The sequence below is a fragment of the Teleopsis dalmanni genome, chromosome 2, assembly GCF_002237135.1.
Source record: "Teleopsis dalmanni isolate 2A chromosome 2, ASM223713v2, whole genome shotgun sequence".
NCBI lineage: Eukaryota > Metazoa > Arthropoda > Insecta > Diptera > Diopsidae > Teleopsis > Teleopsis dalmanni.
The window spans coordinates 165,625,859-165,652,853 of record NC_051847.1 but is presented as its reverse complement, the minus strand read 5'-3'; the positions used below and the strand labels follow the sequence as shown (position 1 = coordinate 165,652,853).

Genomic DNA, 26,995 nt, shown 5'->3' with positions numbered 1-26,995 from the left:
TATCAACTCCGATAGAAGAAGTGAAATTGTTTGGTGTAGACTTATAATTTTAGCTTGAAAGTAAGCATTATGAGCTCATTTTTAATGGGTTATCCACACGCTCCACACCATGTACAAAGCTCTATGAGCATGGGAAATGGCTTGGATCCAAAATTTCCACCCGTCGCCGATGATTATCATCAATATAGCAATCATTACTCTATGACAGCTTCAACGGGTCATATGGGTGGTGGTACGGGATTAGGAGTAGGTGGAAATGGTGCTGGTAACAGCATGCCAACACATCCACATGCTACTCATCCTGCAGATATGGTTAGTGATTATATGGCCGCAGCAGTTCATCATCATTCGCACCACACACACTCACATCACCATGCAAACAATACACTTTCTGGACATCATCATCAAAATAGCAACTATTCTAACTATTCTTCTCCTCAAGCACATCATCATCATCAAAGTTTAGGTTATTATGGTCATCACGCAGCGGCGGCGGTGGCAGCTGCAGCAGCAGTCCATCATCAACCGCCTGAGTATATATCAGCGGGTGCAGTACATTCGGAATCAGTGCCCTTACCAGGTGCCTATGCTCCGACGGTGAATACACCAAATGCTAATAATACTGCGATACATGGAAATGGTTATTATGGTGGTTATTATGGTACAAATGGAAGTATTGGTAGTGCACATTCTCAAGGACATTCACCGCACTCTCATATAATGGATATTCCTTTGCAATGTGGATCTTCTAGTGAACCGCCTACGAACACTGCACTTGGTTTGCAGGAATTAGGTAAGATATACACATTTGGATACGGGTTAATGTCACATATTTAGATTATGCTACGAATATGATTATTGGAGTTGAGTAGATATAAGAGGAAATTTGCATGAGATATAATTTTATGATTAAATTTTTTAAATTTATCTGAAGGGCATCTGTCAAATATCAAATATGTAGTATTCGCTTCCTATTCAATCAAGGTATATAATTTGATGAAAAGATAAGATAATATTATAATTATGTTAAATTTAGTTAACATCTAGAAATTATAGTTACTTATTCTGTAATATTTTTGTCAGAATATGTCACCATTTAAGAATTAGTCATCCAGTAATCAAATGCATTGCAAATTTTATGAAACCTAAAACATCTTCTGTTTTTTTTTCCTGTTGTTATCGGAAACCTTTTTATCGAAACAGCAATTAAATTATTTAAAATATGATATATAAAGTACTTGACATTTATTTCTATTAACATTAACGGAATGGATTAGGATAAAGGGAGACAAATATACAATTTTGTGAAATAACTTAAATCAGTGAAATTTCAACTTTGAAGACAATTTGAAGCGTTCCATTTAGCATATTTACTAATTTTAAAAGACATGTAACTTATATAGGCTAGGGACACTCTGTGATATTATTGACAAATTTACTTCACATCTTTTAACTTTTCAGTATACATGTTATGAAAAACACAACTTAAAACTTTAAAGACATTTTGAATCATTCTTTCTAGCGTATTATTGACAATATATTACATCCAAATTCCAGAGACTGATATTGGGGTTACTTGAGATATTATCACCTCCATAAACATCACTGCTTAACTAATTTCTAATTTCAATATCATATTGTATAAACTCTATTAAAGCGGCTACGTAAAGTGGTCGTCTTCAAATTACTTAAGATGGAAAAAACCTAAGCTAACTTTTTGTTTGGAATAAACCGACTAGTAAAAAATAAATATTCCATAATTTCTTTCGTAATCACATGTAAACAGCTTTAGCAGAAAGCTTTCCAGCATATGTGGAATTCTATCTTACAGAAAAAAGATATATTTTTACCCAGAAACATTTTCAAACAATAAAAACGTTCATATTCACAACAATCCAGATTGTGGTTAAGTATCTATATCTTTATATAAAGAATTACGACTAAATTTCTAAGCTATATGTAAGTATCTTTGTTAACCTATACTTGTTGTTGTTGAAATTTATTGTTACATTAGGAAATAAGATCGTGCGAATTCAATATATTATTACAATCATTATCCTTATATACTGTACTAAAAACGTGGAATCAGTCAATTTTTTCCACACTTACTCTTCCATATAAATGTCTTCTCAAGTTTTTCTCATCTCTTCTTCTTGTCGGAGTTATATTTGTAACCTTCTATAATTCTAAGAACCAAACAATATATGTGATGTCTCCATTTCCAAACATAACTTCTGATTACTTTTCTAAAACGGTATTATTTTTGATTATATATATAATTTGTTTATATGAAAATTTCACTGTAATATGTGTTTGTAGGCTGTCAAAATGAAGAAGAATTCATACGATAGTTTATTAACTCCTCGTGGATGTGTTTTTAAACCTTTAATTATAACGGAAATAGCTTTGTGGTCTGAAGAAGAATTTCTTAAGCATTTTGAACTTTAGTATGGTTATTGTATCATCATCTCAGAGACTAGCGACTAGAGCCTCAGAGACTGCAAGACTTGGTTCACCAGTGTCTGCAGTTTAGGTGAATAATTGAATTAACAGGGTTTTGGTAGAGTGCAATTTGAAATAGGTGAAAAACTTAGCTTAACACGAATTCTAAAAGTTTAATATTTATATTCTTCAAACTATTCCGAATAAAGGGTATACATAATTTGTTTGCAAATCAACGATGAAGTCATAGTACACCTTATAAATATTATTGAATGTAAATTCTGTGAATTCTTGATTTAAATCGATTATCATGCTCTATTTAGAGACACTGTCCGTCTATCTGTTTATGTTTTTATAATTTTTGCTAACAATTAAAAGTTAGGGAATGGTCTTCTCTTTTATCTCTAACTGAAACTTACTTATAATACTACATAGACTGTATGTAATATATAAGATATACTTTTTAGTATGTTATTATCAGTTTATTATATTTTATGAAAGTTTTTACCTAAATATGGGTTTATTTCTACAAACATTGGTATATGTGAATAATGTATGTAATACATATTATATATAATATGCATATATATATATATATATATATGGTGGGACGTTGGGACAGCGCACTGTCCAACAAGTGGCCCCACTGAAGTGAAGGATTAGTCGAAGTAAACCACGAAACGACTTGGGTCCTTTTTCGTATAATATCTAATATATATTTAATATGTAATATATGTATAGTACATATGGTATATATATATTTCCTACAAAAGAAATAGTATTTATACTGTTAATTTTTAAAATATAATAAGATTATAATTTAATTAAATATATAACTAACACCATAAATAGAGAGAGAACGAGCAACTCAACCGAAAAACTAATATACTAAATACGTCTAAGTCTTATTAATTAAATTAGATTAAGGATTTTTTTTCAAAATTAATATATAGCTTTCTTATGTTTATATTTTGTTAATATTCAAATTGAATTTCAACATGAATCTATGTATTTGTATTTACTAAACCATATGTGATATAAATTCCAGGTTTAAAATTAGAAAAACGGATAGAGGAAGCTGTACCTGCTGGTCAACAATTGCAAGAGTTGGGTATGAGGCTACGTTGTGATGATGCCGGTTCCGATATGGTAAATTAAACAAGTACTATTATTATTACAAATTTTTTTATTTATTTTATATTATTTACAACATACATATTTCATTAATTAAATTATGTTATTAAATAAATATATGGCCACTTTAATCTAAAGCTATCAGGTAACCTTTATATAAACATATTATTTTATTTTTTAGGACGACATGCCTGAAGAAGATCGCCTAATGTTAGATCGGTCACCCGATGAATTAGGTTCAAACGGAAATGATGATGATTTAGGCGACTCAGATACAGATGATGATCTCATGGGTGAAACAACGGATGGTGAAAGAATTATTTATCCTTGGATGAAAAAAATACATGTTGCTGGTGTCGGTAAGTAATTTTTTAGCTAAATAAAATATATACATATATTATTAACTGAATTATGTATTTATAAAATTAAAAACAACAATGAAATTGAAACTTCTAGCATTGGAAAAAGTTCTATAATTAACAAACCATTTTCTTGGTACATTTGAAAAGTCTTTTCACTCGTATTTCTCTTGTTATCACTAGCTACGTATAACTAGTAAATGGTATTACTATTACTAACTCTAATATTACTAACTATATAGTTATAACTTTTTTTTTTTTTTTTAATTTTATTTTCTTTTATTGCGATCTGTCAATTCAGAGTAGACAATAAGCTCAGTAGCACATCCGTCTGTTGAAGTCGGGCACATTAAAGTTCCAATGGCGTTTGTTTGCGGAGGCGTGTGAACGTTCTTCCTTCTGCTATAATTCTGCTCATAAAGAGGTTGGGATGATTTAACATACGTTTTTTGTGTTTACTGGCTTGGCTTTTTATGACATCCTTAACTACCGGAACGTTGAGATCGCGATGTATACATTCATTTGTTATATATCTAGGAGCATCTAAGATTAATCTAAGGGTTTTTGATTGAAAACGTTGAATAATCTCAATATTTGAAGATGCAGCAGTTCCCCAGAGTTCAATGCCATATGTCCAGATTGGTTTGAGTATCGCTTTGTAGATAAGAAGTTTATTTTCCACGGAAAGCTTTGAACTTTTGTTTAGTATCCAGTAGAGCTCCCGCATTCTGATGCCAAGTGCTTTTCTTTTGGTAAAAATATGGTGCTTCCAAGTTAGTTTTGTGTCAAAGTGTATTCCTAAATATTTCACTTGGGTAGATTGAGGGATTAAGATATCGTTAAGTCGTACCGGAGGGCAATTTTTCCTTCTCATTGTAAAGTTTATTTGTGAAGACTTAGTCTCATTTGCTTTTATTCTCCAGGTTTTAAGCCACTGGGAAATGTTATCTAGCGCTCGCTGGAGTTTGTTTGATGCTAACTGGTGATTTTCGTCTGTAGCAATTACCACAGTATCATCGGCAAAAGTTCCAATCTCAGTACCAACGGTGGTAGGCAAGTCGTTAGTGAAGAGTAAGTATAACACTGGTCCCAAGACACTGCCTTGTGGCACTCCAGCCTGAATTGGCTGCAAAGTTGACATTTCATCCCCCTGTTTTACAAAGAAATATCGTGATTCGATGTAAGATTTTAAGAAAATATAGTAATTAATTGGGAGCATCTTTTTAAGCTTAAACAATAGGCCGTTATGCCAAACTTTATCAAATGCCCGGGATATGTTCAGAAATGCTGCTGTGCAGTACTTCTTTTTGTCAAATGCTGTATGTATGACATTAACCACTCTGTGTACTTGCTCTATTGTACTGTGTTTTTTTCTAAAACCAAATTGATATTCCGGAATTAGTCTCCTTCTATTGACAATGGGCATTAATCTGGTAAGAAATAAATTTTCCAACAACTTTGACATAACCGGTAGAAGACTAATTGGTCTATATGACTTAACATCTTTTGCCGTTTTCCCAGGTTTGAGTATCATGGTGATTTGAGCCACCTTGAATTGAGGAGGGATAAAGCCTTTTGTGACAATAGAATTAAAAATGTTTCGCAGCAGTACTATTGCTTCATCCGGTAACTCCTTTAATATTTTTGAAGTAATTAGGTCATAGCCGTGTGCTTTATTTATTTTTAGTTTCTTGATTTCAAATTTTATGTCGAAAATGGAGAATTTTTGTATTGGAAGGTCCAGTTGGTGCGTTTGCAGTAAAACCTCTCTAATCTCTTCAGATATACTATTTGGGGCTTCATTAATGTTTGGAACAAAAACTGAAGACAGATGGTCCTTAAATACTTTGCATTTTTCTGTATCTGTTCGGGCCCATTGCCCAAGTTCGTTTTTTACTGGTGCATTGTGCGTTGTTGTCTGTTTCTTGATTGCTCGCCAGAGAGAGTAGTTGGTGGAAGTAGTTGCGTCTAGTCTTTGGAGATTTCTTTGTATTTCCAAATTTCTGGTTGTTTTCAGATGTTCTTTTAGATTTTTGATCAGCACATTAAAAAGTTTTTTATCTTTCGGAGATTTGGTTTGTTGCCAGCGCCTTCTGGCTGCTCTTTTGGCTCTTATAAGTTCTTGAGTCGTACTACATAATGGTGTGGGGAATTGTTGCATGTTTGAAGGCGTGGATCTCCAGGCTGATTGTTGAATACTCCTTATAAGATGTTCAGTTGCAAGCGCAATTTCTTCGTCTGTTTTAAGCGCCGTTTTTTCATCAAGTAATGCCTTAAGTGTATGCCTAAAGGCATCCCAGTTGGTTAATTTGTTGTGCAGATAACATTTTTGAACTTTAAGTTGTATATTCGATTTTATCCGTAATAATACTGGCGAGTGATCTGATGAAAGATCAAAGCTAGATTTACAGAAAGTGTCGTTTTGTCGCACTCCTTTAGTAACACAAAAGTCTAACAAGTCTGGCATTTTTTTGGGATCCGTGGGCCAATAAGTTGGTTCTCCAGACGAGATAGTTGAAAGGTTTTCGCTTCTTATAGCCGCAAGCATCTGTCGTCCTTTGGGTGTTGAAAGCCGAGAGCCCCATTCAACGTGTTTAGCATTAAAATCTCCCCCGCAATAAATCTGTTACCTAAGGTTCTAAAGAATTTTTTATATGTTGCCGTCTTAGTTGCGTGTTTTGGTGGACAGTATACTGATGTTATTGTGATTGAGCCACACCAATCTTTTACTGATATGCTGGTTGCTTGAATCTCTTCAGTGCGGTATTGTTGCATTTCAAAGTGTAATATATTTGTTTTAACTAAAATGCCACTTTCCCCATGAGCCGTTCCATCGGGATGCATAGTGTGGTAAAAGTCATAGCCTGGTACTTTAAAATAATGTTTTGAAGTAAAACGTGTTTCGGATATTAGCATGATGTCTACTTTTTGATCTTTTAAAAATTCTTGTAGCTCTAAACAATGTTTTGACAGCCCATTCGCATTCCAGAGCACTATATTTAATTCACTGTCGGACATAATTTAGTCGTCAGCGTGACAAGAACATTCATTAACGTAGTGATTTGTTCTAACATTTGCTTAACTACTATTAGAACTTCGCTCATGGTATCTGGAGATTTAGGAATAGTATGAGATTTAGGTGATTGTTCCACTAGCACACTAGCATAACTAGTTATAACTGAAGAACAATTATTTTTTATAGTCCTTATTGAATGAATTCATACTAGGATTTTTAGTTTAAAACCCTGACTTTCTCAATAGTTATCCAATGTAATAGAAAGCGTTTGAATTAAACGTGAAAAAAATATCCGTGTCTTTTAATTAGTACTGCTTATGTAAAAATTTTTTACAAGCCTCAAAATATCTTAAAGATTTTAAAGATCTCAATATGAGTATAATACATAATGTTAATAGAATAAAGCTTAGTGATGTTAAATTCTTAGAAACGCACCGCAAAAGCAATATTTTCTGATAAAGACCACTAAATTTTCTATAGTTTATATGATAGAAAACGATGTTTATCCTTTTTTATTATAAAATAGGAAAATCTACGTGATATTTTGGTCCTCAAAATTTGGATAGGACCAAAATTTGGAGATTTTTCATAAAATATATTTCAAGTGGTTCCTATTAATGGACTAACTCAAGCTTTCCTTATTGAGCCTCTACTCCAGATGTAAAGCTTTTCTCTGTGGTTAATGTTGTCAGGCAGTATACTTTTTACTTTTGTTAATTATTTATTCTGATCGCTATTAATTGAATAGTTAAGATTCGAATTATATAGTTCTCCAAATAAAGCAAGGAAGATACGGCAAGTTTATTTTGGTTATCTCTGATAGAACAGTAAAGAAACGGTCTCCCGGAAATTGAAGTCTGTTTGTACTTCTAAACGTCGAAAGTGATTAATGGATTATAATGGATTGTGAGTGGAGTAAATTTAGTTCTGAAGATAAAAAATTTGATTGAAATTAACCATTGTGCTAACTTGAAGTATTCAACCTGGGAATTTTATCTTTTTTCATATTCGTTATATATGCAATCTATAAATATGCAATCTATGATTGATAGATGCAATTCTATATCATATATATAAACAATGTTATTATTAAATATATAAATATTTTAACATTTTAAAAATCATTAAATGTTAATTTATTTTAACGTACCAACAATTTCATAACAATAGTTATATTTATTACTTTTAAATAAATTTCTTCTTAGAAATCGAAGATCAATAAATCTTTCCAAATAATTTTATATCTTTACGCTCTCGATCCTATTTTTCCATAAATTTTAAATACTATATTAAATTATGAACTATACATTAAATTTGTTACTAATATGACATAAAAATCTAATAGTTAAGAGTTAATTTAATGAATAATCTTTTACTTATTGAATCTAAATATCGATTTCAAGAAAATTTATTTACGATGTCACATAATTAGTTGATATATTCATATAATTACTGAACAGCAGCACTTGACGCCAACCAGAAAATATCCCATTTGTTAATACTTACAAGAGAATAGAAGAGATTATCTAAATCAACCTGATCAGTTTTGTGTGATCTTGTGGCAGAGTCTACTGCATTCCTAAGCAGTTGGAAGCACAAACGTAAAGCAAGTATCTTTACCACTTCGCTTGCCCGAGCGACGTACGCCTATGATAAATGTCACAACATTAACATCGAATGACACGGCTCATCCGTCACTCAGTGGTCTCGGCGTTTGAGAGTGCACTACGACTCGAAGTGGCACTCTTGTAAATTATTTCTGTGTTTTACAAATGATCTTCTGCGTTTATCTTTCCAATTACGATTTGTTGCTCATCAGCATTATTCAGATACATTGACATTTTATCTCAATCGTTGCTCTCGGGACAGTCGTACTTTATAGATTAGAAATTTTATGCTTAAATTATTTTCATGTACATTTCTTCAAAGAATGTTGACATTTTTTTTATTAGTGAATTTAAATATTCCCACAGGGTTAATTTTATAACAATTTATTATTACTTAATTCTTAACATGTAAAGTTGTTTTTTTAACAATTTTTTTCGTGTGAAAAAATAAAAAATCTCTTCGATTATTTGCCATTATTGCATGAGGGTCAAGGTTATTTCATGCTTCATTTAAGCGCTTTTTTTTGGATATTTTGACTTTAATAAAATCATCAATTTTTATTTACTTGAAAAAGCTTTGAAATTGTTTTGTAGATAATCAAAAATATAGAAATGTATTTCGGTTTATTATTATTATTTTATTATAATTGAAAATAGTTTATGAAAATTTCTTTTTGACTTTATTGAAGTTAAAACTCTGCTAATGTTACTATAAATAAAAAAAAAATTAATTTTTTATAAACAAAAGTGGGATTTAAGTTGTTTCAAATGTTGTTCTATGTGATTTTGGTTAAAAATTCTATAAATAATGATTAGAATACCCATATCTTAGTGTATAGCGCATTTGATGTTATTGCTAATAATATTATTTATTTATATTAAACCATAAGTATGAAGTATTCGAAAATAATCAATCATCCAAATGACAAAATTAGATATCGAACATTTTACTCTTGAGTCACCAAATTGAAATTCAATTATGAAAGAAATCTTAACTCATACGTTAGAGTACCGTACACACTCCATTAATAATGAATATTTAATTTAGCTGCACATGTTAAACATTGTAGCACGTGTACTTTGTTTTATTTATAAACTAAAATATTATTTTAAAATTTATTTATATTCCAAAAGTATTTGTCCTATACTATGAAATATTGATTTAATTTTTATTTTAATACTTTCAGTGCCGAATGGTTTGTACTAGTTTTTTCCAGTACTATGATTATTGTAAGGTTATTTATTTTGGGCCTAGCATCCGACTTCATCTTTGTACAACCATAGACATTTTTCATAATATTATTCACTCGAATCTGTTAATACTTTATTCATCAATTTAAGAATCCATAATATGCCACTGTACTGAATATAAATTCTCAGTCAATTACCACTAGAAAGTTACCACTACCATTAGTTACCACTAGAAGTAATATCGTCAACTTGGAAGTCATTTAATTATATAAAAAGTAAGACCACTTACAATTCGTAGTTTGTATCTAATCATAATTATCGTTGTTAGGACCAAACTAGCTGAATATGACTGTACAGGTCATATAGTGTATCATTCGGTTATTATATTCTTCAGTGAGCAGAATTATTTCATATTTCTTTTTACTATATAGAGTTTCTTTAACATTTATGCCAAACCATTTTTCTAAAGAAAACTATATTACAGCACTTTTTTTAATACCAGAAAATATAAAAATTTGGTATTCAATGTTAAAATCAGTGTTAATAATGGATGATCATATAAGAACTATTAAGGTTGAAGTTTTCGTCAGAAAGTGTCAGAAGTGTGTGGAGCTATAGACATTAACGGTAGTTCAACAATTAAAATTATTTTCTAATAGAAGAGAGGGACGGAAACAACGGAAATAACTGCTTTTCTTTGGCTTAATATACATATATATATATGTAATACTATTTTTCGGCTAGTAAGCATTGTATTATATACAGGTATTATTGCATGCAAGCGATTTATAAGATTTCACAAAACAAATTTTAAGCTTCAAATTTGTCGATAGTGTAAATGCAACTAAAAACATTTTAATCGTTAAGCTGCTGCCAATCTAAGTAGGTCTATACATACCATTTTATTGATAAGAGAGTTACATTACTTCGATGAAACCAAATAACGTCTTATACATAACTATCTGATATTATAATTATCGATCAAAAAATTAATGCTCAAGTTACTGTACCGTTTCCTATCGACAATTACTATACTGCTTTTCTTGTTCTTAAAAAAGTACAATCCTATTAAACCTCTAAACTATAAACTATACTATACTATTATGTTATGCACATAATTGGCATATTTAATTACGAGTATGGTTATTGATATAACCATACTGGTATATATGAATATATGAGAATATATAAATATATGAGAATATATTTCAGAATAGGATGAGTTTTCCTTATTCCAAATATGATTTGTCTGTCTTACGAAGTCACCTCGCCTGGAATGAGTTTTATCACTAAATACGTTTATTTAGAAAACACGATATAATAAATCTGTATCAAGTAGTTCAATTTCTGGGACAACTGAATCTTTTACTCATTGATAGGTATGTTACCTTTTTTTGGAAAATATTTCATATATAGTTATAAAGTAATCCACATTTTTGGAAAAGAAGTCTGAATAGTAAACATTCCCGATTTCGTCAACACTTTGTAATTAATACTTCTGTTTAACCTAGGTCTTTCAATTGAATGATCAATTGCAATTACAAACTCTGTGAAGTCCACTATGTTGTCAAGTAAATTTTGAGTTATAGGCGACATGTAGTTCGTATAGATTTAATATTTTTGATGACATGGTAAGTTCTATACGCTGTGCAAGTATATTTGTTAAATCAATTAAGTTAATTTAAACACAAATATTAATTTTGTTAGAAATCTTAAAAAAATTTCCGATATTCCGTATTTAAAACTCATTGATTACACTATAATTAAAAATAATACTAGAAAAGTTTAATCCATTGACAAATACTTTTTACTAAAATTGTGTAGAGGAAGGAATTGTATTCGAGAACTAAGGTTCCCGAATTAGTTTAAATTTTGCACTCCGTTTATAATTTTAATTTAATTTTAATTTAATTTAATCAGAAATAAAATACTTTCTTATGTCTAAAAATATTTCTCTAAAATAGAAAAACAAAAACAATATATAAAAAATTTTTATTTTTTTTTGACATCATACAACGTGTCTTCGCTATCAGCGAATTCCACGCAATGAATGTAGCTTAATCATTAATGAAGGAATTAAAAGTTTAATTTTATTGTGGAATAATTAATGAATGCTGCGGTTGACATTTACTACGATATTGTGCTAGCACTTCATATCGAGCAATTCACATATTTAAATGAAATCGGTTCATTCATTCATTCAATCTCGAATGGAATGAATCAAAACCCGTTTCAATTCGGGTCTATCAATTAAATAGTTTAACAGATAACATAATAAAATTGAGGTAATTGACAGATCAATAACAGTCCAAGCTACTGGAAACAGTGTGCGCAAGGGAATATGTCAATGTAATTACAGGAGTGGTTGGTTTATCGATACTCGTAGGTAAGAAAAGATTGGTAGTAAGTGCCAGTTGCTGCTTTGTCTTAAATTGAGGTTAAGTAAACAGAAGTACTCCACTGAAACAGAAACTGATTACAAGTGGACAATAAAATATATTTTTGATAATATTTACAAACATACATAATTACCGAATTACGAATAATATAAATATTATTGGTTTTAAATATGATTTCTGTTAAACATAAGGAAAGATTTATTTGTTAAAAAATTTTAAATGAAATAGATGAAGTGTATACAATTTTCGAATTTGAAGATAAAAATGTTAATTGTGTCAAAATCAAATGAATAAAAAGTTTATTCTGCATAATATCAATCTCTTAATAGAGGTTTGGTTTACGCAAAGTTGGTTGTCAATAGTTTTACGGACCCGTGTTCCATAGCTTTACTTTTAAATAGGTATTACAAAAGTAATATACTTATTTGTTGAAAGCTGTTTTTGGTAGTAAATACGATTTGAATAAATGACAATAATTATACATTATAGTCGCTATAATTATAAGTTATTCACACTATAAAATGTGAGATACCTCTCCAAACCTAGCTTAAGGCACGGTGCCACTAGCAACAAAAAGAAATTTGGGCACATGCGCGGTTTTTTATCACAAATGTCTACCCGACCTATTTGCTGCTTTATTCAACAAACAGCAATTTGAGACAAATGTCCTAATAAGAAAACATAATTTTCTTTGTCCTATTGATGTTTCAATACAGATATATGTTAGAAAAAGTATATATTTTTCAAATTGAATATAAGTAAAAGTTATGCTTTATAGATCAGCACTTTAATATGTTTAGATATAGTTAATACGGGTCATTAATTTACAATTCTAATTAATTGGCACAATTTTAACCTTTCGGGCACTTCTTTTTAACAACGGAATTTAGAAAAGTCAGCTACTATAAGTTCTTATCTATATGAAATGTTGATTTAGTTTAAGTTAGTTTTTGAGATATCGAAGTTTAAAGGTGGTAATTTCTTACATTGATAACTTAACAATAACCTAATATAGATACAGTTCATATGAGTTATTAATTCATATTTATCTGGGTTAATTGGCACAAGTTCGCTTAATTCATATTTGTATGGATTTATTGGCACGCCAATTCTATAGCAGACTTTAGTATTGTCATCTATAATATATATTTCAACTATGATATATGTCAATATAGCTTAGTTCTCAAAATATCGAGATTTAAAGTTGACAAGTTTTTAGAACTATGTGTATCGAGTTCCAATCATTATATCTGATCGAAAATCAGAAGGAATCTATATGTATAGCGTTTTATGGGAGTGAAAACTAGAATTTCAGCGAGAGAAATGCTCCTGTTTATATCAGTTCAGCATGAACAGATCGATACTTGCTAATTTACTTTCATTCCTCTTCAATTAAAATCAGTTAAAAAAATTTTTTTTATGTATATATCGATATACAGTGACCTCACCGCATTATCAGACAAGATTATGTTCAAATAGATAAGAGTTAAACTTTAAAAAAATATACTGAAAATGTTATTTTTTTTACCTTAATTTATACTTAACATACTTCATACGAGTATCTATCTAAATTTAAAAAATAAATACATGTCTCAGAATAATTGTAAATTTAAAGTAATAAACAAAGCCAATTTTTTTGTGTATATAAATGTATATTTATAACATATATATATATAAATAATTTATATATAACATTTATATTGATCGGTTTTCATTTACAAACGTCCATCTTTTAAATTCGGTATCTCGAAACCAAAGCTATATATGTAGGTGCACAGGTGTATAACATAGTCGACAAAGTTCTTCAATGACTTTAATTAAATCTGTTGTGTAATCTGTTTCCTGGCATGCCTGATAAATTGGAAATATATTAGTTATTATATTTTAATCTTAAATTTGGAAATCATAATATATAAGAGTCTGCTGGTTGTAAGAAATACTGAGTACCTTTCAAAAATTAGTTATTAAATAAGTATTAGTCATTTCAAATAATATCTAATAAGGATCAGAAATTTAATATTTTTTATAAAATTAATTCCATCAAAAAAGTTAGACCTTTTATGTGTTAATAAAACTATGTTAGTAAACCTTAAAGAAAATGTTTAAAATTTTTTTCTATGTTGTTTAAGAGAAAACTAGACTGGAAAAACGGAAAAAAAACTGCCTTAAGGCAGAAAATCTACATGTGCTACATAACATAAACATTCAATCAATCCATAAACGTGTGTAGCCTTGTAACTGAAAATTCAATGGCAAGTCCCCGTTGAGGTTTTAGAGATCCAAAGGCAAGGCTTACAGTTGTTTGATGACTTGCGAAAAATCTCATCAATTGCTTCAAAGCACTGCAAGCGAACAGATGCTGTTTACAGTGTTCAGACGAAAGAAAAAAAAACTATACCAAAAATGAAAAGCAACAAAAACTAAAGAAAAACAACAAAAAAAACAACAACAACAAGAAAAAATAATAACAAATAAATAAAAAATAATAATTCCAAGCAAACTGCACAGCAACACAAGCTCTCAATGACGACAATGACGAAGTATAAATTAAGTTCGCATTTATGACAGATGAGGCACGAATATTGCGAATATGTAAAGCAAACAGTAAGAAAAAACGGACAGAGAGACAAACGGACAGACGTAATGGATAAACTCGGTAACTCACTTAACAATCTAAAAGACCAAGTGAATTGGAGACGCAATTATAAACCAACAAATGAACAAATGAACACAAATATGGAAATGGAAACGGACTGAACTGAACTAAACTGTACAGACGGGCGGACGGGGGCCTCGATGCAGGCAGTAACATATTGGCAACATTAACAAAGTGTAATTAGCGCTTCGGCGGGCAGCGATAGCGAAGCCGGCATGTGGCTTCAGAATGTTTTCGCTTTTTCCTTTGTCAATTTTACACAATTGTGGCTTTATTGTCGGTCGGACTTACTTACAGTGGGGCCGCTTCGCTTTTTCTTCTCGGCGGCGAACAGCGAACGGCGAGCGGCGAATGTCGATTTATTGGTATTGATGCTAATTAAAACTTCTATTGTTAATGTTTCTGTGCTTAACCAAAATATACTTTTTGTGGATTTTTTTCCTCCACAACTTATCGTCGTAAATATTATTTATAAAATTTTATTTAGCAAATTTCAATATTAACAAAATATTTGCAAAGCAATCTTATTCATCAGATTTTTATTTATTTTTTTTATTTTTTATTTTGTTTTGTTGTGTTATTGAAAAGATTCAAATTGGAAAACCTTTCAAAAGCATTAACACACAAGTTTCTTTAAAATTGAAGGACGTTCGATGCTTTTGTGTTCTACGTTTTTGCTCTTGCAATCGAATAGAAATCGTGACATTAATTTTGCCAGTAACTTCAGCAAATCAGGCGAGAACAACACAAACAAACCTCGGATTTACATATTTAAGTACAGCAAAAAATCTACAACAATTAAAAAAAAAATCGAAATCAACCATTTTATGTTATACGAATGACAGTAGTTCTAAATAGATCTCAGCTTAAACATTAACCCATTTGTTTCATTTCTAACAAATTTTTCTTTTCGTTAAATATACGTGGTTTATCTAATGGTCTTGTGTTGGTTTACATATACTATTCTGCTGCATCCACCATCAGAAAACTGCAAACTTATCAAAATATTGTGTTGAGAAGTATGCTGAAAGCTCCATGGAAGATCAGAAATGAGGAATCTTGACTCTCACGCCTGCACTGTCTTAATGCAAATGTACTATATATTCCATCAGAAAGATATTTCAACTATCGAAAATATACTTTAAGCTTTAATCCTATTTTACAGAATAGAAATTATCTACTGTATATATAGAACATATCTACATATATATCTATATATAGACATATATATAAATTCATACTATATACAATATATAGACAATCGAAATCATCCATTTTATCTTATATAAATGGCAATAGTTCTAAATAGATCTCAGCTTAAACATTAACTCATTTTTGTACGTGATTTATTTAACCGTATATAAAAGTATATAAAAGGCAGAGTGCTGAAATTGCTTGATTCTGTGGATTCTCACACATATTTAGAATCACACTCTCTTGAATCAAATATACATATTCCATCAGTAAGATATTACAATCTTATCGATATCGAAAATTTACTTTAAACTTCAATCCTATTTTACAGAATAGACAGAATACTGTCTATATAGAACACATCTATATGTATTAAATGTCTATATATGTATATATATTTGAAGTTACTTCTAATTAATGAAAGAACAGAACATCACTTGAAGGATCCTCTATTAAATTGTTGACAGAACATATATAAATCTATAACACTTAAATATTAAAATAAAACTAAATTGTATTCTTCAATTTAGAAGGTTTCTTTTAAGGGAAGCCTTAAGGGACAATGGTACCAAAATATTTTAGATAATCCGTTGTTGATATTTAAAACAGTGTTCATATAAGAATAGAACTACATGCAATGAGTTTCGATCAGTGACGACATTTGCCGAAACGAAAACTAGAATCTAACAAAAAAAATATTTAAGTTTGTATAGCTCCTCTACTTAAAACTTAATTACATTAAAAATAGATTTATATGTGTAATCAGGGATGTTGATAGGATTGAGTATATTAGTTAAGTATGCTTTTACAAAAAAATGAATAAAATGATTTAAATTATGATTTGAATTTTATTGCATTTGAAGATTTGAATTTTATTGCATATTATAGCCCTTCGATCTGCCACCTATGAGGACGGATTAACAACTGTCCCTTGGGGCACTTTTATTATGAAATACGAAGTAGTGCTTAAAGCGCACTTTAAGCATTAGGCATATAAGATTGTTATTTTACATTTAAAAAAATAAAGAAGTTAAAAAATATATGATTGTAATTAAAAAATAAATTAGAAATTGTAAATAATAAATAATTATAAATAATTCTTAATTAGTTCTGATTTGATTCTTAATCCTACATTAGTTCTGACTTGAGTGTTTATAATGGGTTCTGTTAATTCTAAAAGTTTGAAAATAATTGTAAATAACAATTAATTTGAGACTTTAGGCTTTGCAATATGGAGTCTTAGTTATCAAAATCCAATCGGATCTGAGTTTCATAAATGTGAAAGTTTAGGATCGAAAGATTTCTTTTAAGAGCATTCCACTTTTAATATTTGGTGTCCTTAGAGTTCATAGAAAAAACGTGTAAGTGAGATGAATTTGTTATCACTATATATCTCAACCTCTTAGAAAACTTTACTCGAGAAATCATAAAAATCACGTTATTATAAAAACGATTTGTTGATATACTGTCAGCCGTATATTAGCTTTTAGTTAATTAAACATATTGGAGTCTATTATGTTTTGATATTAACATGAGTTTGAAAACGATGTTAAAAGGAAGAAAAATCTCATCTTCATCAAAACTGTTGTCAAATGGTTTTTTCTTGTATATTCATCAATATCTATTTTGTAAATGGTTTATTTTAAACAACTCTTATTTTATCATGTGCCGTTTTTCTGTTATTGCTCTTTAAGTAAACTATCTACGGTTTAGTTTAGTCCAAAGGGTAAAATTTTCTGAAGCGTAATAATAAATAAATTTATGCCTGCTTTGAGTGATAATGACAAGAAAACCTTATTACCTCACCTTATAAGCTAATTAATATCTTTTATACAGATCGGTTTGGATCTAGAACAAATGTTAATTATTTAGTACCACTTATTCACATCTTACATTTGCTAATATACATATTTGAGCATGAAAGATAATTTTCGTTATTATGTTGGTGACCTAAGCCCCTACTGTTCCTTAAAACAACTATTGTGGTTACAACGACACTTGGTTGTCGATGACAGTAAATGTGGCATGTTCACTAGCCGATAATACCATGTAAAATATTGAGACAATACGACTCAGATTGAAGTTGTAATTATTTTATTGTACGAATATATTTTTAAATAGGAAATGCTTTCGTTTCTTCACTCTTTTCAAGCTGCTGCTGTTTAGCAGGGGCTTATTATTATCAGTATCACCTGCCTTCAATTTTTAAAGATCGCCCTTATATCTAAAGGTATTAATTCTGTTATAAAGAATATTTTTAAATTTTGACTAATTTTTAGAGTTATTTAATTATTTAACAAAGTCAATGTACAATAGATAAATTCAGTTGGTACTTCATTTGGCTTTTAATGATAACTTGATAAAGTTATGTTTAGCTTCTGAAATATATATTTAACAGCTGGACTGTTTAATACAGATTAAACCCATACTTTATTCTTTGCGATAAAAATTTTACAGCTGAACTTTTTAATACACATGTATCTATCAATCCTTGAGAAATTAGATTACTATTCATATTCATATCTTAAAATTATGAATTTTTTAGGAGAAGCACTATTAGCAGTACAAGTACTATTAGCAAATAGTCACTATTTGTTATTTAATGACCTCATAACAATTACAAAGAATTATTACTTTTTACATGATGTGCAAGATTTATCTCATGATATTAATTTTGCTTTTACATCAAGACAATCAATATATAATGAAATTCGTAGAATTTTTTAAACTTAAAGACTAAAAATCAATTTTTTGGGGATTTTCTGTTTAGGAGAATAAATCACATAAGTTTCCATGTTAACTGATGTGATATTGGAATTTATATTGCTAGTATTACTTGGCTTATGTGCTGGAAAATACATAGAAAATGCCATGTTCCATGAGCTCATGTTTATTTTTATCGACAAACTGCAAGTCATGTGACAAGCTGCTGATGCAGCTCCCGCTGTTGTTGAAATGTTAACTTGCCATTTGCAACGTTCTTCATCGATATTTTCACATACCTAAATATCTTAGTATCTACAAATCTACAACTCTACAAATCTACGAACTATTGTATACATACACGTATTTTTAAGCAGATATAAGCCCGTATCCATGTACGTAAATAGTGTTGTAGCTCCAAAGAGTAAAACGGTTGGTTAAATTGTTAATTTAACAAATGTTAAAAATCATTTAAATGTGTAAATGAAATGATTTTTACACTCCAAAAAATTATTTTTCTATTTTGCTCAACTAATATAACTATGCATTTATTTATATGATTTATTCAATTATTAACAGTGTACCAATTGATATTGTCATACTAATTTATTTGTTCAGGTTTGCGTAGTCAATTTGCATTTCTGAATAAATTTTATTAAAAATAGCCAACGAAATGCCGTGGTTGTCAATCAAAATGCCTGCGAGATACTTGTTGTCTCCATAAATTTCAGCTCAAATGTGTGTTTAATTTGTTTTAAGCGAGTTGTGGGCATTAGACACAAGTAACCGAGAAGAGTCAAGGGAATTTGGAAAAGAGATAAACCTCAAATGTGCCTAATTAAATGGTGACGAATATGAAAGGTAACTCAAAGTGACACAAATAATATTCAGATTCAGATTCAGATTCAATAGTTCAGAACTTCTGAATCGGCACGAGTCAATAACTGCGTATACGCATTTGTGGTATCTGAGGTGGTCTGAAAACACAAAGAGAGAGAGACCAAAACATAATGAAAACAAAACGAAAATTACACGATTTAATGATATCGATATAATTAATCATATTTTTATTTTTACTGAAAGAAATAGTAACGAAAATAATAATTCGGGTAATGTATGAATGAAGTAAACGAGAAAAGTATTGAATTCGTTAAGCGCCCGGAAGTTGATTTTTTTTTTACCCACTGACCTTAGCTTTTTCTACACACACTCTATACAACACTCCCTGTTAAAGTGTTATGTCTGGTATAGAAATAAAGTCGTGATATATATTGTATAGTTGTTTTGTATATTATATACATTTTCAACCCACGCAATAGTTTTTTATTTTATTTTTTTTTTTAATTGAGAGAAGCCCAAAATAATATGATAATGCATAAATACTTTTATCTTAAATGAATCACGACAACAGCTACCTACTTATTATCGATTGTAGATCGATACTAGACCGAACTATATAAAACGGGAATTGTATCTCAACTGATCTGTATACAAATATATTTTTTTCTCTTTTATTTAAGAAATTATACAGCAAATACGCCGACAATTGAATGTTTTTATTCTTTTTTAATTTTTGTGGATGCATCCAATCCACTTTATTTTCCGCCAAATCTGTTTTAAGCTGGATCGATACGTTATTACATTTGTATCTTGTATTTATTTTAAACATATTGTTTTTTTTTTTTTGAATAAAAAACACAAACAACTTCGTTACATTACCGCTTTCCTCTTATTTTTCCGCATTCGTTCACGCTCACTGTCGGCGATGACGTAGCGTTTTCCAAAATTGGCTGATTTTTATAATAAGCGAGGCAATTGGCACTCTTCGCCTCCTTTACAGATACGCAATGACAATGCGTTTCATCGGATAGGTCTCTTGTCTGTTGCCATCCGTCATCGGGAATTGTATACATTGTGAGCTGGAATTGTGGAATTGTTAAAGTGAAATGACACGCAATTATTAAAAGGGAATTAATACCACACGCCGCTTTTAGTTAAGAATTTCATGAAATTCCAAAATAAAAATAAAATTAAATTGAAATCGATACTTTGTGGCATTTTAAGCCAGTTTTGTTAAGTCACTCAATACTCGTACGAAAGTGTTGCCAATTGCGACAAAAATAATTAAAAAATAAATTTAAATGCAAATTCAAATATTAGTGAATTAAATACGTGTAGTTAACACAATGGGTCAATAGGCAATAGGGGATTATTAGAATTGCCGATCTAACCTAATGCTTATAGTTCAGATAAATTTAGTTACCTATAGAGATAAAAATAAAGTGTTAGAAAAGGTATAGAAGTCAAAGATAAGTTTCATCTGAATTTTAATAAACATATTGAAATTACTAGACTTCTCTTCTAATGAGATGAATTTCAAAACAAAATATTCTCGAGTAAAAACAGACATATTATAATGAAATAGTAGAAGTCTATTTAGGTATATAAAGATATACTTAAATAGACTTCTACTATTTCAATAAAATTATGTTTGGTTTTCTTATACAGTATTTTGTTTTGAAATGAATCTGATTAGAAGAGAAGTCTAGTAATTACAATATCTTTAGTGAAAAGTTTTGTTCTACATATTTTATAGCAGAAAATTCTGAAAAAATTCCATTCCACTCTTTCAAAGTACTATCCTTTAAAAAACACTTATCAAATGATTATGATATTCTAACTAGTAGTTAGAGAGTCGCATTGGTCTTTATGAAATAACCCTGAAAACAATGAATGGATTTGATATATTCATATGTTAGTCAAACATTAGTACATGACTGGTAAAAATAACGTTCAATCAAATATATCAAAAAGTTAAACACTATATTATATAGACTGACGATATTGAACATTACTTCAATGTGATAGGACAAATGTCTTCACGAACACAAGACAATAGTAATTTGAACTTATAGGAACTAGATCCCCATCAATAATTATCTAAAACGACACTGACAATCAACAGCCATAGCTATTCAACACGATGATAACAAGGATACCGATGGTATTCAAAACATTTATGTATTGAAAATAAAAGTTTAAACATAAGTACTTATATTAACTGCTTCTATGAAAATATTTTAAAACTAACATAAGGTGATGATTTTAATGTCATCAACTTCTTCAGTCTTCTCTGTAGTCATTTCTCTGTACTGCTCTGATTATGAAGAAAATAATAATCTACCATAATATTCTAAATGATTCCCCTTTTAAGTTTCAATGCCCATGAAACTACATCAGCAGGGAACAGTTCATTTTCTGAAATAAATACACCTGTATGTGGAAGACACGCCTCAGGCGTCACTTGTTTTGCATTGTGGCAAGTGCTCTTCTCATGCCAGCTTGACTTTGACTTGTTACTTTTATGATCCTTAACATTGTTTATTTTAGTTTATTTTTTGCATATTGATTGTTTTGAGTTCTTAATGATCATGATAACGATATACCAATAATGTGTAAGAAATAAAGTAGATGTTTGCTTTAGATTTCAGTAAATTATTTATCCAAATTGTGAGATCCGTTTTTGAAAATAAATACCATTCCTATGAGACAAGTATATTGACAAGTACAAGTACTTAGGTATATTTAATTACTTATATTTAATTAAATATTTATTTTTACTATTCAAAATAGTCTTCTTCCGTGTCAACGGAACCTTGAAAACATTCCACAAAGTTCTCGAAATATTTTTTGTACTCAACCCTGAACTACAAAGCGCACAGATCATTCGTTTGTCAATATCTATGGTAGAAATTCAATAGGCTGTGCTTTTCGGTATTACAGTTTCCTCTTCGATGAGTTTCGCAGATACACAATATTCTCATTTTTTTAATACTTTTGTCATTGCAAGGAATTATTGGCAATCATTACTCGGTCCTCACGATCATTGCAGAATCGAATCAAAAACCTATACGTGGGAGTTATAATCACTTATATATATATTTTTGGCCCAATATAGAATAGAAGTTAGTACGTCTTCTTTGTCCTATTGTGCTTAATAGACATGCAAAAAGTAACTTTACGTATTATATCAAGTCCAAGCGATGTCTCAAGCAATTTTTTTACAACTTTAACTTCAGTAAATACTTTTTTCTTTAGTAAGTAGCCGTCTCCTAAAGATGGCGCTCGTTGATAGTTTTATAATTATCATATTATAATTGATAATTGATTATATTATAATTTATTCATTTTTTATATTGAATATATCATATTCACATTGTGTGTTATGATTATGATTATATTATTACCAGGCTTTATCTAAAAACTAGAAAAAAATATAAAGAAAAATTATAAAATAAAATAAAATATTAATTACAAATATATAGTAAAGAAGCTTGTTAAATTATTTTGGGATTAATAAACCAATGAGTTATGTCTATTATGTCTTTATTTCAATGAGACCACCTAAGATTTAAAACAGCTGTATGGTTTGATATGAAAAAACTTAATTAATTTAATATAATAAATTTTGTTACTGCGATTTATTTTTGTTTGACTTTTTCTAATTACAAGATACTTTCTTTGTTTTAATTCCGTCATAAAAATTTAATTTTTAATTATATTAATTTTTAGATCAAATCTTTGACGCAATCAAGTGCTAGTTTTTTCTACAATCTTATAAAGTAATATTATTAAAAAAAATAAAATAATTACTTATCCCATATTAACTACATTTCACATTTATACAATTTTAAAATCAAAAAAATTGAAAAAATCTGGTTAATTCAATATATTGCCAAGTAAATTAAGTTTTATTTAATATATTTTATTCTACACCAATTTAAATATTAATTCAAAATATATTAAATAAACAAAAATATTCTCTTTAATATTAAATTTATTATTCGTAACGAGGTGTGAAAGTTTGTCCCTTTTAAATGAAGTAACAAAATATTCCTTCAACTTGAATGAGTTATTTTTACACCAAAACAAATTTCCATTAATCTTTTTCTCAGAAACAAAAAAAAATGACTAAATCCTTTAATATAAAACAATAACATAAATGCGAATATTTTTACTGATATATTTCAATCTTCCTTTTTTTCTGGATTTTCTTCCATTTCTTCCAAATGAACGAATAAAGTTTAAGAAATCAAAACATTTAAGATGAATGACGGAAGCTGGGCTCATTTTAAATTGACAGTTCTACTTGCTGAAATATATTTATTCCAGTAGAGGTCCAGCAATAGTGAGAGAAATTATTTCGTTTCTATTTATTTTTTTTTTTGTTTTTGTTTTTAATTTCTCCAAAACGTCAACGAAGGACTGCAGCAGGTGCTATAAATTTATTTTTGATGAAGTTGAGTTTTGTTGTGTTCTTGTCTAAGTAATGGAAAGGTGATAAAGGGTTAGTCCAATTTTGAAACAATTTTTTTCTCCGCACTTTACGCAACCCTAAATAGTTGCAATGAAGAAAATGAATTGAAAATTCTTACTCGCAGTTATCAGTTATGGGGTTTCCTAAAAATTTCGTCAATTTTTGATGTTGATTAATTACTCCGCCGCGAAAAGTTGCGATTACTTTTCGATGCCGCAAGCTGCTCACTACGAGGAACAACATCAGCTGAACGGTATTAACCTTTATTCCGTAGTTGAGCAGTTGGGCCAAGACGAACGCAATAGATAACTTTATTTTATAATACAATAAAGAGGTATTGTCTTCATCTTCAACTTCATTTTGATATGACAACCCCAAATAGAGTTTAAAATTTAATTGCGATAAACTCTATCAGTTCTTTTTGACATAAACAAGGAATTTCAAAATTACTTCAACTGAGAAGTTTACATCAATTTTTATGATTAACTGCGATTATTTCAAAGAACTTCAAAAATTTTGAATGACGCAGATGAAGTCATTTTTTTAAGCTAGTAGACAATTCAACGATTCACAAGTTAAAGTAATAGTTTTTATGTTCTTAATAATTTTTTTATATATAATTTAATTTAAAAAAAATTTTTAAATATTCATTTTAATATACAAAATTAAACGCAATAAAGATGTTTATATCAAAATTTATTACAAATATAGAAACTTATATATTTTTACGTCTAATAAAAATTAAAAAAACTTTTAAAATTTGTTTTTTTATACATTTTTTAATGAGGGAGTATGTTGGCCCAATATAGTTAAAATTTAAACAAAAAAATTTTTTAATGAATCGAATTTTACAACTTAATTTTTTTTTAAATGAAAGAATCTACGACTGCCTATTTCCCATCAATAATTTATTCTTGACTTACTAATGTCCTGGTTTGGTTTTTCAACTTTAATGTATAGGGCCACGCTGTCCTCTGAGAATCTTCCGATTCATCATTTGTAATATTGCTAACCAATTTTTTAAAGAAATGTACAAGAAAACTAAAAGTATAAAATAAAAATAATTTATTTTTATGATAATCATTTACATGTAAACTTTAATATAATTTTGTCTGGCTTTATATATAACTGTTTTTTATTTCAAGATAATTTTTATATAAACTTCTATAAACTACTATACTTTTTCTGACTTTAGAGATAATTTTTTTTTTATTTCAAGGTATTAATTTTTATATAAACTAGTAGTTTTGTCTTGTATTTCCTACTTTATATTTCTTTTAACCAATTAACTATAGTCATGTCATCTTATCCATTTTTGTTTAGAGAAAAGGTTTTATATCGAAATAACTTTTTTAATTAAAAATATATAAAAGTCAATTATGATTAGGAAATTAATTTTTATATAGAAAAGTTTTGAAACCATAATGAATTGCAACAATAAAGTTTTCATACCAATTATCAATTAAACATTTTGGCTGACCACACCGCGCTTGGTATTAGCTATGGTCTTAATACTATAGACTATTGTTACTACTATTGTCAAGTACCCATCATCAGACGTCTGAATAATAATAAAATTTAATAATAATAAAAAGTATTAAAAGAAGTCTTTGGTTTATTAGTTCCTAGCTTAGTATTTATATTCGATAAAACTAACTGCGGACTAATAAACCAAGGAGTAAATTTTTAATTCTTAATAATTAATTCTGATGATAGGTATAATATTCAAAACAGTTGTATAGTCAACTAGCATCGGTGATATTTGCAAATTAATAAAGTTATAGTCCAAAACAATATTTATATGCACTATTAAGCGTTTTAATATTTCCAGAGACCATAAAATGGTCTTAAAAATATACAATTTTTACATATGTTTAACTTTCTGTCCAATTAATCCTAAAAATATTTTTATATAGTAATTTTTCGACGAACCTTAAAAAAATTATACCATATACATATAACAATATACATATAAATCTGTTTCAACTTTTACTTATAAATATTTTTATTGCAGCGAATGGATCTTATCAGCCTGGTATGGAACCAAAAAGACAGCGTACCGCCTACACACGTCACCAAATACTCGAACTGGAAAAGGAATTCCATTACAATCGTTATTTGACCAGACGAAGACGCATCGAAATTGCCCACACTTTGGTGCTGTCCGAAAGACAAATAAAAATCTGGTTTCAAAATCGACGGATGAAATGGAAAAAAGACAATAAATTACCGAATACGAAAAATGTAAGGAAGAAAACTACAGATGCAAATGGTAATCCAACACCAGTAGCTAAAAAGCCAAAGAGGACGAGTGCGAAAAAACTGGCACAACACCAACAACAGCAGCACCAACAACAGACGCAGCAACAACAACATCAGCCTCCAGTGATGAATGAGGTGAGTTTGCTGAAATCTGAAATTAATTATTTTTGCACAAAATTAGCATAATTTTTGGTTAATTTTTTTTCTTAAACTAAATATTTTTGCTTTATTTCATCTTCTTCTTTACGCAGTGCATACGTTCTGATAGTTTGGAAAGTATCGGTGACGTCAGTTCATCACTTGGCAATACTCCGTACATACCTGCCGCCGGTGATACAACAAATATGCTGTTACCACATCAGCAACATGCGTGTAATGCCAACAACAATAATACCAATTACTCAGGATCTCAGCATACGAACAACAATAACAACAACAATCTTAACAATAACAATAACATCAACAGCAACAACAACAATCAGCTGCATGCTGGCATGCATCAGCAACATCAACAGCATCAACAACAGCAACAAGATATTTTGGCAAACCTGCAACATATAAAACAAGATTATGATCTGACGACGCTTTAAGATTGATTGGTGAGGGAGAGGGACTAATAGTTATAATCAAATTTTACTCGTTACTTAATATCGAGTGTGGTTTTTATTTACTGTTTTGAACTGCATCGGTGAACGCACTTATCTATCTTTTCGTT

General features: G+C 29.4%; 1 protein-coding gene across 1 annotated transcript; it reads left to right on the top strand.

The window, feature by feature from the left end:
• LOC119682642 (homeotic protein deformed) lies at window positions 1-26,995 on the top strand. Its single transcript, XM_038096129.1, has 5 exons — window positions 1-793; window positions 3,491-3,591; window positions 3,758-3,935; window positions 26,033-26,415; window positions 26,532-26,995. The coding sequence occupies exons 1-5, from the start codon at window positions 70-72 to the stop codon at window positions 26,868-26,870; spliced, it is 1,725 nt and encodes a 574-aa protein (XP_037952057.1). The 5' UTR covers window positions 1-69; the 3' UTR covers window positions 26,871-26,995.